This window comes from Colias philodice, chromosome 5, assembly GCF_061535455.1.
Source record: "Colias philodice isolate Cphi_HAF_F1 chromosome 5, ilColPhil1 Martin Lab GWU primary, whole genome shotgun sequence".
Classification (NCBI taxonomy): Eukaryota; Metazoa; Arthropoda; class Insecta; order Lepidoptera; family Pieridae; genus Colias; species Colias philodice.
In genome coordinates, this window is record NC_143090.1 from 5829130 (window position 1) to 5843462 (window position 14333).

At 34.9% G+C, this 14333-nt stretch overlaps 2 protein-coding genes across 3 annotated transcripts in view; both read left to right on the forward strand.

Moving 5' to 3' along the window:
• Positions 1-14333, forward strand: part of Atg16 (Autophagy-related 16) — a 134209-nt gene that overhangs the window by 77118 nt on the left and 42758 nt on the right. The window lies entirely within an intron of this gene.
• Positions 12349-13692, forward strand: LOC149488448 (uncharacterized). Its single transcript, XM_089695582.1, has one exon. The coding sequence runs from the start codon at positions 12352-12354 to the stop codon at positions 13429-13431; it is 1080 nt and encodes a 359-aa protein (XP_089551708.1). The 5' UTR covers positions 12349-12351; the 3' UTR covers positions 13432-13692.

Here is a 14333-nt window from a genome sequence, read left to right on the forward strand (position 1 = left end):
TTTAATCGTTTTGCATATCATTTCGCTGTTTGATTGTACTGCTATGTAATGGAATCCTAACAAAATGATTCTTCAAAATAGCAAGGCGGGTTACCTTTTATTTTGGTATTGAATCAATTGACGCTTGAGTACATGAATAGACACAAATAACTGTAATAGAAAAATTGTTTTGTTCGTTTTCTTTTACACTTTTGTCTACGAAGATAGGTTTATAATGTGTATTTGAAATATAATCTTCTTCTGTTACGGAGAACAAATAAATATGATACTCATTCGAAACACATTCTGCGAACGTTCTACTTTGTATTCATAAAACATTTCTATAATCGAATGCCTATTCTGGTGCCACCTTATGTATTAATTACTGCAACCTTAATTTCATCATCGATCATAAGCCATCCACCTCCAGCTGAGGTCAATATCTTTTCGTAAACTGGATCGCATATCGATACTTGGCCATTGAATTTTAATGAGACAGGTTTCTACAATTTCATATCCTTATCGTAATGCTCCGTTAAAGTTATTATTTTTTCATTTGCAAGCTCTAATACAGCGCTGGCATTCTTCGTCGAGAGATATGAGTTAAACAATACCTGAACCGTTGATAGCTCCACGAGGTGATAATGTATGTAACATGAATCGACATCTAATTATAGTTAAACGGTACTAATTTATAAATCAAGATGTAACGATAGGAGCACGCTAGTTGGCTTGTGTTGTGCCGTGTGCGTGAAACAACGCAGCGGCATCGTTTTTCACCGCCTAGCCTAGCGGGTACCAAGTATGTGGAAACTGATTTTGTAATAACGATTATTTTCCCGATCTTTTCCCAAATGCAGAAACATATATTTTGTTTTTATTTATAATGGTTGTATAATTCACGTGTTAAATACCCGTTATCAATGTAAATATATTTTTGTTTTAAATTAAATTAATTAACTTGAGATGTAGATAATTTAGCAATTAAAAAGCAATCAATTTAATTTCTTTAAGCTCTTTATTTTACACGTCAATTATAAAAACAAAAGAAACAATTTAATGAGAAACCTTAATAAATCAGATTAATTCATTCTATCAATACACAGTAATGAGTTTAAATATATTGGAGCGTTTTAAAATGATAACATGATAAAATATCCAGATAAAACGTTCTTCTTGATTTTTCTTGGTTAGTTCCATATATCTTCGCAAATATGTACTAACTATTGCCATTTAAAACTCTAGAGAAGGAGACCAAAAGAAGTGCCGACTTCGACACTCTAATTAAAGATTAAGATCTTTATAAATATGTTTAATACGACGTTATAGACCTATATAAGCTCGGAGCGTATTCAAGATAATATTTATTATCTGTACACGAAACTAATTGCCTTTGAAAACTTAATGGCTACAAATGGTAAATTAAATACTATTTGAAGAAGATTCCAGCTACTGTAAATTTTCTTTATTATTTATCGCTTGGACCTCAGCTATATATGGTTCGTGCAAGATCTAGATAATGTTTAAGGACACACTAGTCGTTAATTTTATCACAGTGCAGCCTTTGTTACGGTAAATGTACGCGTGTTGGTAGATTGGGATATGTTAATTAACTGAACAGTTAAGTGGGCCTATCGGTTACGTGAACTTTGCACTAGTTAGAGGTCTTGTACTGGCCGCTTTCAAATATGGGTGACATGTCCTGGATCATTATAATTTATTGAGAATTAAGTATAATATTATGGTCGGTTTAGGATGTCTGTAAACTATTCGTAAAAAAATTGTTGCATCTTATTACACTTTAAAATATTAGCAACATCTTCTCGATCATGTTTTCGAAGCACCTATTGACAATATTGATAAAATCTGTGGTGTTCTTTAGTATACCAATTTGTTTTAATAAATGTTAAACTCTTTGTAATGCCTATAGTAATTTAATTCTATTTACAAATATAAATAAATTAATAAATTTGTAGCAAAAGTGTAAAGTCTCACGACTTGAGATCCGTATCGCCAACATTATCCAGATTAGTTAGTCTAATCAAGACCGATATAGTCTTATTGTTCACTCTCGCCTGGATTAAGATTATCATCACGACCGGCAACTCATCTGGATGCTTATGGTGACGTGTGTCGTTCACAAATAGATGACGCATCTACTTTTCTTTAAAGAAAAGTTAGTTTCGAAAAAGGTAATGCAGAGTCCAGAAAGCAAGCAAACGACTAAAAAAGGTTTAATGTTGTTAATTTGTATTAGGTTTAATAATTAAATTTTCGATTACACAATGAAACAAATTCAAATACTACCTATACTGAGATCATCATATTAGTTTAGTACCTACCTATTATGACGGTGGCTGAACTGATTGAACTAAAATTAGCATTCATCTGATGTCTTCTCAGTAATCTTTGGCACTAATGCGACATGAGAAGATTGTCATTGTCAAAGTATAAATAAAAACTTTGGTGGCTTTCAAACGTATGCTTTGTGTATAGCTATGAACAAGTACAAGTACGAAATTCATGTTTTCACGTTTGATTTCCAAATCTGTATTAGCTCCATTCTAGCAAACTAAAGTGCAATATTTTACTAGCTCCTATTAGAAGCATGAATTGTAAGCAGGGAACTCATTGTTTCAGTGTAAAAGGTGCTGTCACTACGTATCGAGTGCATGTAAAATTATACACGAACAGCAATAGCGAGCGTTTTATGCGTTCGGGAAACTTTAGCTCTGCTGACATTCGTGACATATTTAGATGCTCGCCTCTCGCCTCCAAAGGCTATACGGTATTCAATTTATTGTGTGTTGTTCACTTCCCGTCTTTGAGACATATTTAATTGAAGTTAGAATATGTTATGGTGTGTGTTTTGTCGAGAGCAAACGTCCGCGCTATGTGGTATTACGCCGGTAATTAAATTGTGTAAAATATAAATTTGTATCTCACTGTAATGATTTGTTATTTAAAGTCACTTCCTGAGGCGAAGAATATTTGCATATTTATTAAAGTTTCACACGTTTTTCCAATGCATAACAAAGTGCTTGATAAAGCTAGTAATAAAATTTAAGCAGGTGATTTATAATATGATAAGATATTTTTTTCTAAACTGTAATAAATGTTATATAGAGACCTTTAAACCCTTGATATATGTCATTTATTTATGAAGATTTGAATAACCTTTAAGCCTTAAATTAAACAAAAGCACTTCAATTGTGCGATTCAATGATGCAATTCCTCTGTAACCAGTTTGTTAAGTAGTCTTGAGCGGTGAAAATAAAAACAACGGAATAAATCATGTACTAATATATTTCAAGCAAAAGTTTGTTCACACTTTCTCATCATAAATACGTGAACATGACGAGTCACGTATATTTCATTCCAAGTAAATCTTTTATATTCAACGGCAATCACTCACGCGCTAAAGACCTCATAAACACGAAATTATTTAACAATAATAGTTTCTACATGCATTGTTTTCATTGGAAGTGAATTTGTCTGAGGTCAAGTTAATGGACTCTCACTTTAAACGTTTGCAATTTTATTCATACGTTTCTTTTCATTATTACTTTTTTATTATGGGAGTCACGCAATCTCAATTTTTGTTTGTTTTAAATCAGGTACTACCATAATTTATTTCCAGAATTATAGGGCTGTTCTTTTTTAATAAAAAGCGATAATTTTATTCATCTTAATCTTAATCTTAATATCCTAATCTTAATACTATTATAAAGGCGAAAGTTTGTAAGTATGGATATACATCCATACTTACAAACTTCCATACATCCATACGGATGTATGGATGTTTGTTACTCTTTCACGTAAAAACTACTGAACCGATTACAATGAAATTTAGCACACATATAGAGGGTAACTTGGATTAACACATAGGATAGGTTTTATCCCGGAAATCCCACGGGAACGGGAACTATGCGGGTTTTCCTTTGAAAACGCGGGCGGAAATCTAGTATTATATGAATACGAAATCTTTTATTTATAAGGTCATTTACTTGATGACTATAGTCAATCTCATACAAGAAGATCTAACATAAGATTTAAATAAAAAAAAATAAAAATCATTTATCGATCAATTTGTGGGTTAGGTACAAATATGAAACATTTGGACCCCAAACTAGGACAGCCTGTATTTTGGGGTCCAATTTGCTTAATCAAATCGACATCATATATCAAAATACATATTATCAATACATAAATTGTATGGTTATAATCGCGCAGAATTATGTCCACAGGTGTCGTTTGTCGGATTTCGCGACTTGTGGTTTTATTGTTAACGGCACATTTACTACCCGAGCGTCTGTTTAATATTACTAGAAAATGAATTATAGCTGCTTTTACCTACATGTATATTGTATATTTGCATGACAAGCCTGTTTCATTGTGCTATACGTGAGGTTGCAATTGATCAACTAATTCGACAGGATAAAATTGTGGTACGCTACAATTGAATATTGGAATCTTGTTCGATTAATAACACGGTCTAATATTAATAAAATATCAGATTTTAATAACAAGGTTGTAATAATTTCATTGCTCCAAACTTAACCAAGCCAGTTGACGGTTAAAATGATTTATTTACACTTTTGCCTTAGGTTTATGCTGTGTAGTGAATAATTCTTCACTTTTCACTGTTTCTAAGATTATTTGTATTATAATCTAAAGTTTATTTATAACCAAAGTCGATACTCCATAAATCATCGCCAGAAAAAGGGCATTTAATAAAGCCCACATAAAAGCAATAAACATTTCATTTTGAGCCGTGAGGCGTGTAAAGCTGTCACCGCCCCTTGATTGGTGTGACGTTTGATCGGGGTCCTGTCAAATGAGGGCTGTCCTGGCGCAGGCGCAATGACACGCGATCGGCCTTGCAATGGCGTCCTTGCCGCCAGCCGCCAGACGTGGTGCCGTCTCCCTCGCACCCGCGAGCTACCCTCCACGCCGCCCAGCGCCGATCAGCCCAGTGATAAATCGCTCCCCTAGTTAGGACGATTCGAGGGCCGCGGGACCTGTTTACCCGAGATCGTTTCGATTTTATTTACGCCTCAATGAAACCACCCTCGCGTAAGGTACTTAGGTTTATTAATAAATATTCCATTTTAGTGCAATTTATTTTTGTACTAAGATACTCGAGTCTTATTCGTTTTAACAAAGTGGCCGATGAACCGGATCATTTTAATAACATTGTTATAGGGTGTGTTCGATTTTTATCGATGTTCTGTATAATCTTCGTGTTTTAATTTGCTATTTGCTATGAATACTTAATAGGGTAAGTCTGTTCTGAGAACTACCAGCGGTCTTGTAGTCGCCAAATGGGGAAGATCCTTTTACAGAGTATATTGCGTGTTAGAAAATCCCTAATTATGCTCTATGCGTTTCAACATGTTTCGAAACCTCATTTATCATTAAATATAGCTTTTATTTAAGCTACAGTCACTATTATATTTTAAAAGAATAATAATCCACTCAAGATACGATATAATCTACTTAAGGGTGTAGGATATCACAGGAGATACATTCGCTTCGTGATTCCAGATAATAATGTATAAAAATAAAATCTCATTTTAAGCCTATTTTAATATAGGTACGGTACAGTAGCTATGAGTCTATACAACGCGTTTTATTTTTTATATCGTCTACTTAAATTTTACAAGCACCAAATAGAACAGGCTTGATCGATCGCTCTTAAAATATTCACTCAAATATGTTGATTTACAGGTCGTAAGTTTTAAACACTCTGTATATATGATAGTATTAAATTAAATGATCAGACAATAGATGCAAGTTTATTGTCTAGCTCCGTTCCATCTGCATCCTGAGTTGATTATAAAACATGTAAACGGGGCTATATCAATGCGATTTATAACCGAAGCATAACTTCAATTATAAATGTACATTCAAATGACAACGTTTCAGGCTTAATAACAAAACAAGATTAAAAAACTGAAATTGACTAGACTCCCTTAAGAAGTCGGTGAGATAACAGAGCAACATGCATAACAACAGACGTGTATTAATCATAAATTATGCGATAAAAGATATTTTAATACGCCTCTTATAATATACCTCTACCTACATGATTTTATTCATGCATGTAACAAGTATTGTCTTTAAAGTATTCTTGGACTAGCTACTTATAATTTAATTAAAACACATTTATAAGGAATTTAAAAAGATTAAACAGAGATATAATATATAAGATACATTGTGTGAATTGCTCTTCATCAATTTCACACCAAGTTTTTGTGTTGACATTCAGTAATCCTTTTTATCGACGCATATTGATCGATTCTTCTCGTTCCTCCGTCTCCATTATACATGTATAAATAGTAAATACACATTGGCTACGGTAATTATAAAATATATCAAGATTACGCAGATAATCAGCATTGTCGCCACTTAACGCCCATCAACCTACCATTATGTCATAAAGCCGGCGCTAAAATATGTAGGAGCATAATCAATATCGCGTCCTGTTTCAATTTCACGACTTTTTCTTTTTCATCTTCGCGATCATTGAATTCTGTAGTCGACAGGTTTCATATAAGAATAAAAGTATTAAATATTTATGGATACAATTTCGAATTAATAAGAGAATTGTGGTAGTTGACTTAACATTAATATTCAATAATCGACAGCGTCTCGACTCTCGTCGCGGTACGGATCGCGACCGTATAAGGCGTGCGATAGAAGGATTAACATTATATTTTACGAGAGGTATGCTCATATTACATCCCTGGGGCTTTGTAGGTTAGTTGGTGAACCTGCATCCATGCAGCCAAGCAAGTAAATGCATCTATTTACGGCATGTGAGTTGCCGCCCGCATACCTCGGTCCTGATTATTGGCGCCTCACTGAATAATGAAATGCCGATGTGGGCTAATCAATGTGAGACTTTTTAAATACACTTTTTTCACTATAGATAAAATCTTTTTATGGACTTTGTCGAGTAACGATTCAGCACTTCAATAAATCTGCGGGATTTACTATAATTAGCTTCAGTGCTACATATTGCCTTGTATCGGAGATCTCATAAAGACAGAAATATATGAGATATTTATTTCAACGTTTAATTCCATACATCTTTAATAGATACATATCTAGAATGTATATTTATAAATTAGGAAAAAATTCACATATGCAACCTCGTTATAATGATTTGTGTACAATGGTGAATGGTCGCCCATGAATATTAAGTTTAAGCGTTCATAGAAGGGTATTTTTATCAGATTAAAAAAATGGTCACACAATAATTCGCATTACTCTTGTATCGAACCATAATATATTGATTGATGATGTATGAATTTACATTATAAAGTCAATGACTTCAATTGAAATTAGCGGACGCGGGTATCATCCGAATATCAATTGCAGACAATTATTACTGGTTCTGTTCATCAGTATTCTGTTCACATATAATATGCCTATAAAGTCGTCATCGTAAATATTATATAATGCCGTGTATTATGGGTTTTATTACTCACAGCTCGATAAAGGCAGCCGTTCAGTTGGATATGATTAACCTGCTATTCTACTCACAAAAAGAATCGTAAATTTTTGTCTTCTTATTTTGTATAATAACTGAGGTAATAAACGATTGATAGTATCCATTCTTAGTTATAAAGTTAATATCCTTTTTTTTTTTTAATCATTTATTCAAGGCTTTTGAACGAATGTTCATGGCAGCCCCATTGTAACAATCAACTTACAAACTAAACACAAATTAATAAACATAATATATATCTTAATATCCTTGGGATTAAAATATTTCGAGACGAGATTAATTTATCATTTTATTTAAAATAACAAAAGCAAAATTTATACTACTAAGTACTAATAATATATTATGATACTAAAATTTATTTTCACTTATAGATAAACATTATTAATTTCACATTATTTAATGTTAGATTTTCCGTTAAATATCAACTTTTACTTAAAACAAAGTATACTCATTTTAATAATATTAACGCAAATTAAATATTTATAGCCCACAAATATCAACATAATGCTAACAGTGTCGTTTATGAGCATAGACCATACACTATTTAGGTCGGTCGTAATTTACAGCAGGACAAAACTATGCGCAATTTGACATGAAGTGTACGTATAGAATAAAATTATAAATATAATATAGTTCTTGAAACCGTTATGCCATTAAATAATTATATTTCACCAACGCGCCCCACTTTATACATCAGCAAGTCACTATTCTTCATTACTATTTTCGTTTCAAGTTCAATATATTATTCCATAGTACGTAAACATATAATTAGTTGACGTCAAATATACTTAGCTAACTTGGGCTTGGTATTTTTACATACCTACGTAATAGCTCGTTATCACGAAATGCATGGCCAATAGACAGAAATAATCATTCTCCCAATAAATTAAGTCTACTATATTTATCGCTTCAAAATGTCTTAAGCGAAAATACCCGGTCGGCTCATTTATTACTTGTCGAACATCGTAGGCTGCTCTTATTTTTCCCAACGATACCACGTACAAGTTAATGTGTTACACTAAAAGATCACTTATTATTTTAGTTCATTACAGTGAAGGCTCGCTGTCGAGTAGCTCACATGAAAATTACATACATTTAACCACTATCGAATTGGATAATTACCAAGCTTATAATGATACATCGCTAGACATCCAATAATTTAGCAGTCAACTTTTTGCGTTAATTTTTATGTGTCCACAAATAATGCACAATCTTAATGGCGATAAATTATATGTAATTGAAGTAACTGTTTAAAATTGCAACAAATTGAATATGCTCTTGGTTTTTTCTCGATTTAACAATCAATAGCTTCTTGTCCGACTGATGGCCACCTGTTAAACGTGGAGTTTAGTTAAACCGGAATAATTAAATGTATATATGCTTTTTATTTTAAGGAACATAAAAACGTCTTCAGAACATATGTACCGTTACCGTTCAAGCTAATGGCATTCTTCCTTTGTCGAAAATTGTTGCTTATAAGTGGAAGAATTTCAGGCTACCATTCTTAAATATAGTTATTATCAGCGAACCGTTATGGTAATAACTTAATTTATTTAAAAGGAAATTTTGAATTTGAAATTGAAGTTAATTTTTGCAAATGTAATATCATTCGTGCAATAAATAGTTCCTGCTATTAGACTTGTTTTGCTTGTTGCTAGGTACCAACAAAAATATATTTTGGTTAAGGTGAAGAAGTATTCCTATCTCTACAATTGTAGAGGCTTCTGTATTTCCGGGTTTAACAATAGAGCCACTTGGAGCATTGTTAGTGAGTGAAGAATTTTAACTACGAGTCGGAATTTGCTGTGATAGTAATCACAACTTGTAGCTGTTGCAACCCAATGTTGTTCCTCGAAAATTTATTAAGTTACTAAAAATCTTGGTGAAACAATGTTTTATATACTATTGCATTTTAACGCATCATCTCAATATAAATGCTGAGATCATTAGTGTCTGTCGGATAGAATAATAGTAAAAAGCCAACTTTATTCTAGTAAAGATTAAAATAAAATGTACGCATTACACTCATTGCTCAAGGGAGGCTCAAGTCGATCATTATACGCCACAAACCCATATGCAACGCTAGAAGGACCACGACCTGTCATTAAGCATCCTAGCCAGTGATCGACCCCATATAAATCATTGTAATGATAGATTATTCTAGATACATTAGTGAAACATGATGGAAACGCGCACGCAGCGCCGATTACATACAGACCATCGATGTAATTGCTTTTCTTATTGATACCTCATGAAATAGAATTTTTATACGAAACATATAACAATATTCACACTTCACTTCGCAATGAACAGTTAGGTACATAAGAAAGCTCTACATGGAAATGCAATTTCCACAAGATACCATAATTAAGCTATGTCGTATATTTGTTTAAAGCACAAAGTAAATCACCTCAATTAATCAGAAGGTGTTGCTTACGAAGAATCGAGCACACTTTCGTGAGATAGATATCGTTGTAAAATATATGTCAGTGTTTTACGCCGTTATTCGATGTCTAGAAATAAAGCAGTTGTGTGAAGTACAGACGGTGATAACCTATCGCCCCGCAACCCGAGAGTTCGGCGGAGACGCGGCACTATCGTGTCTAATCAGGTTCGCACGCGGAGCGGTGGCTAAATCATTCGATTATTGATTTCCGATGTCGCGGTCGTGATCGGGCGCGGGGCTTCGATGTTCAGCATGACAGCACAGCCATTGTCGGCGCCGACGCCGCTCGCGCTGCGACGCGAGCGTATTCTCCATGATTAAACGCTTGTAATTCCAACAATATCATCCGCCCTGTCGGATTCAATCTGCACTGCACTACGGTGCCCGCGCGCTCTCGTCTCGTGTCAACCGTTTCGCGCTAATCGATCCGCGCACGAACTTTTTTGTTCTAATACATTTTTAGGATTGTTCTTGATGGCATACTTTTGTCAAATGATTCGACAGATAAACTATAATTATGCTGCTTAAGATCGAGTCTACGATTACTTTTGATAAATAACAGATATTTAGTACAGTACTGGCAGTGCGATACCAATTATGTATTAACGTAAAATGTTATATGAAATAAAATTATACGATGTTTATTCCCAGTAATTTATGAGGTGAACATTTAAATATCAATGTACTGTATTAGCAGTAAATAAATAGTTCCACTCGCGATCGCTGCCCTTATTGCACACATACAATAATAAAGAGGCAATTTCTTGTAACGAGCAGTCCTCCGTGGTTATTAAGCGCTATTGTTGTGATGCGCCGTAAAAAGCTCGACTTCAACTAGACTCTCTAATGTTGCCAATAAAGCAGTAAAAGGTGCATTTACCGAGCGATTAACTATTTAATATGTAGTATCTGGAGGGGTCGGGACGTTCGAGTTTAAGCTCTATGGCCGCGACGGTTAGCGTAAGCGGATATCGCAGGCGCCGGCGGTGGGTTTGCTGGTGCGGTGGCGGGAGATGGCTGCGCATTTGCATCGGGAATTGGGTGCGCACGCTCCGGTAGGGTCTCGGTGTGCATTTCTCACGCTACTCGCGCAGATTCGACTGCCAAATGCAACTTGGCACGCTCTTGCCGATCTTCTCGTCTAATGACTCGCTAAGCACGCAGTTTCCTCACTTTTCTAGGATTTCCTGTAGGACATGATAAATTATATGATTTAGCATATTTTAAGACGGACAAACATTCACCTTTGTACATTAGTAACATGTTTACGTACACACGTAATACATAATATGATAATATGTAAATGTTATTTAACAGATTATAATCAAAAGTTAACCACGTGATTTTTTCATGAAATATAATAAATAATAATTAAAACGGCACGGTTCATCACTAATAGCACAGTGAATAACACATAAATCAAACTTGTGAACTCACATATTAACCGATAACGAAATGAATGTGATGCAAGTGCATAATTATACTATGTACATACAAATTGTAGTCCCGCGACCGTAAACAATCTTATGATCATCATTTTTCAATATTAAAAAGCCCATTCGATGGTTCATCGAAGCTGAGGTATTAATTTTATTTTTGTAACGGGAGTTCAGTGCAATAGATACGCGGCAATGTAATGTGCAAGTTATGTGTGTGTTTGTGTGAAATAAGCAGGTGTTACGAAGCTACGTCGACCGTATTTAAGTAGCTAAATTAGGTATACAAATAGTATGCAGTACAGGAATGTGCTGCTTATTTATATGATACATTTTATTATAAGTTCTTGTAAAAAAACAACTATTTAAATATATTCCTGACATAAATGTGTGACTTGTGACTAAACAATACAGATACTTGTTTTATGTTATGAATTGTTTCATCGAGATTAAAAAATCTCCTCACATTCAAATATTGAGACTTGATCAAACTACAAGCAAAGACTAGATCAAAACTAAAGATCCCTCGCGATATAAAAAATATTTATGGTCATAACTGAATATTTTGGCAAACATTATATTATGTACAATAAGAGATCGTTATCTATTTGTAAATTATTGCTGAATGCTGCCTCCGGGTTTTATTTTTATAATTTACCTTGCTTTAGTTTTAAAGTCACAGCTAACTTAATTGACGACATTAATATTTAAATAAAATAGTAATAGACATTAACAAAGATAAATAAACCGTTATTGACCATCATACCCAAAATAAATTGCGTTCCTAATCAAAATTCACATTTATTCTACTTGGACTTGAATCATCAATAAAGTCGCCCACACTCTTAAATTATTGACTGGTATTATCACACACACTTTCTTAGTTCGATGTATACAATTAGATAAATAGCAACGAATAACTGCTCTTGGCCAGGAATAAGGCGGATTTTAATTAGCTCCCCTTGAACTCTGCGATGCTGTTGGCTGGGATTCTCCCTCTTGATCTCAGGATACTCGAAGCTTCGAGGCTTTATGAGATCGGGAGGGGTGTGTCGCACCCGGCGGTGTTGAGGGACAGGGAGGTGGAACGAATGGCACCCGCGATTGAGGACCCACATCCGGCAGAGCAGGTAGAGCTGGGGTTCGGCTTGGTAGATGAGGACACCTATGCCGACGTGGTTGACAGCCACGTCCACAGGGTCTATACGGACGGCAGCAAGATTGAGGGTCGCGTCGGAGCCGCCCTTTCCGTATGGAAAGGTGAGGCCGAGACAAAGGCCGTTAAGCTTGCGTTGCCACCGTATTGTACCGTCTATCAGGCTGAGCTCCTAGCGCTCAAAAGAGCAGTAGACATAGCCTGCAAGAGCGGAGCGGCAAAGGTCGGTGTCTTCAGCGACTCCAGATCGGCGCTCCAGGCGGTTACCCTGAGTTCCCGTCATCCCCTGGCTGTGCAAACACGGGCGGCCCTCCGAAACGCTGCATTGCAGAGGCGGGAGGTCTCCCTGTTTTGGATTAAGGCGCACGCGGGGCTTAAGGGGAACGAACGGGCAGACGAGTTAGCCAAGGAGGCCGCTCTGGGGTTGAGGAGGAAACCGGATTACGATCTGTGTCCTGTTTCATTCGTCAAGCGTATTTTGAGACAGGATACGATCAGCGAATGGGATAGGAGATACGATGTAGGAGGAACGGCCGGAGTCACGAAGCTCTTTTTCCCAAGCGCTGCTGCTGCATACAAGGTAGTCGGGAAAATAAACATCACACACCACACCACACAAGTACTGACTGGTCACGGCGGATTCGCCTTCTACTTGAACAGATTCAAGCTGAAGGATAATCCGTCGTGTCTATGTCAGCCTGGAGTTGAGGAGACGGTTCCTCACCTGTTACTCGAGTGCCCAATTTTTGCAAGCAATAGATATGCTATTGAACAAAGATTGGGCATGGCGATGACGGGTGAGAATCTGCCTTCTGCCCTGGGGGATAAGTGTAGGGATGCGTTCTTACAATATTGTAAGCATATTGTAGTCGTAGTTAACCAAAGAAATAGTGTGTGATATTAGTTTAACTGTGATAAGTATAGGATTAAGTTGAGTGTTTTTGTGCCGTGTTTTTATTGAATTTTCACTTAATAATTTTGATTCTATTTTATATTGTAATTTAATTTAAGTTCTTATAATTTTAATTGTACGTTATTTATATTTATATGTTACCAGTATGTTAATATTTCTAAAAATTGAACAAAAAAAAAAAAAAAAAAAAAAGCAAAAAAAGTCTCTGGACTATAATCCAGAGGTGGCGCGAACACCCTGTGATGACGGGTGCCTTTTAAAAAAAAAAAAAAAAAAAAAAAAAAATTAGCTCCCCTTGACAGCAATCATTAAACAATTGCAAATGTTTTTAATTAACAGGACGAATTGAAAAAAATAACGGATTTGTAATTGTATGTTTATTTCAAGAAAAGGGTTATTTTTGAAACGGTTTATATGTAAATAAATAAAATATTATAAAAACAAGGAATTTATTCCGGAAACCAAACGTCTAATAGGGCATCCTTAAGGAAACTCAGGACATTCCATTATTCCATAATTCGTTTTCCTACGAATTGGGGAACATTGTTTACTGGAGAATTCTTCAAATAAAATTATCTAGGTATTTATTTTATTTTTATTTCCTTGTGAAACATTATTTCTAGTTATGTATCTAAAATTCTAGATTTAAGACAAGTAACCTTTACTCTGACTCAATTTAAGTACGTAATTCTATAAACAACCGCTCTATCTTTCAATCATTTCCATTTTACATTGAACCTAACCACATTAATTTTTAGTGCACATCAGTATAGCAAAAAACACAATGATCGATGAATATTTCATGAAGATTTATTTAATGACGGCTCTCACAATGCACTTGTTGCATCAATTAGAAGTTATTTCTCCAATGGACCGAAGGCATGACT

Bases quoted from the DNA above. Each gene is read 5' to 3' on its own strand.
- LOC149488448 (XM_089695582.1), top strand. From the start codon at position 12,352: ATGCTGTTGGCTGGGATTCTCCCTCTTGATCTCAGGATACTCGAAGCT.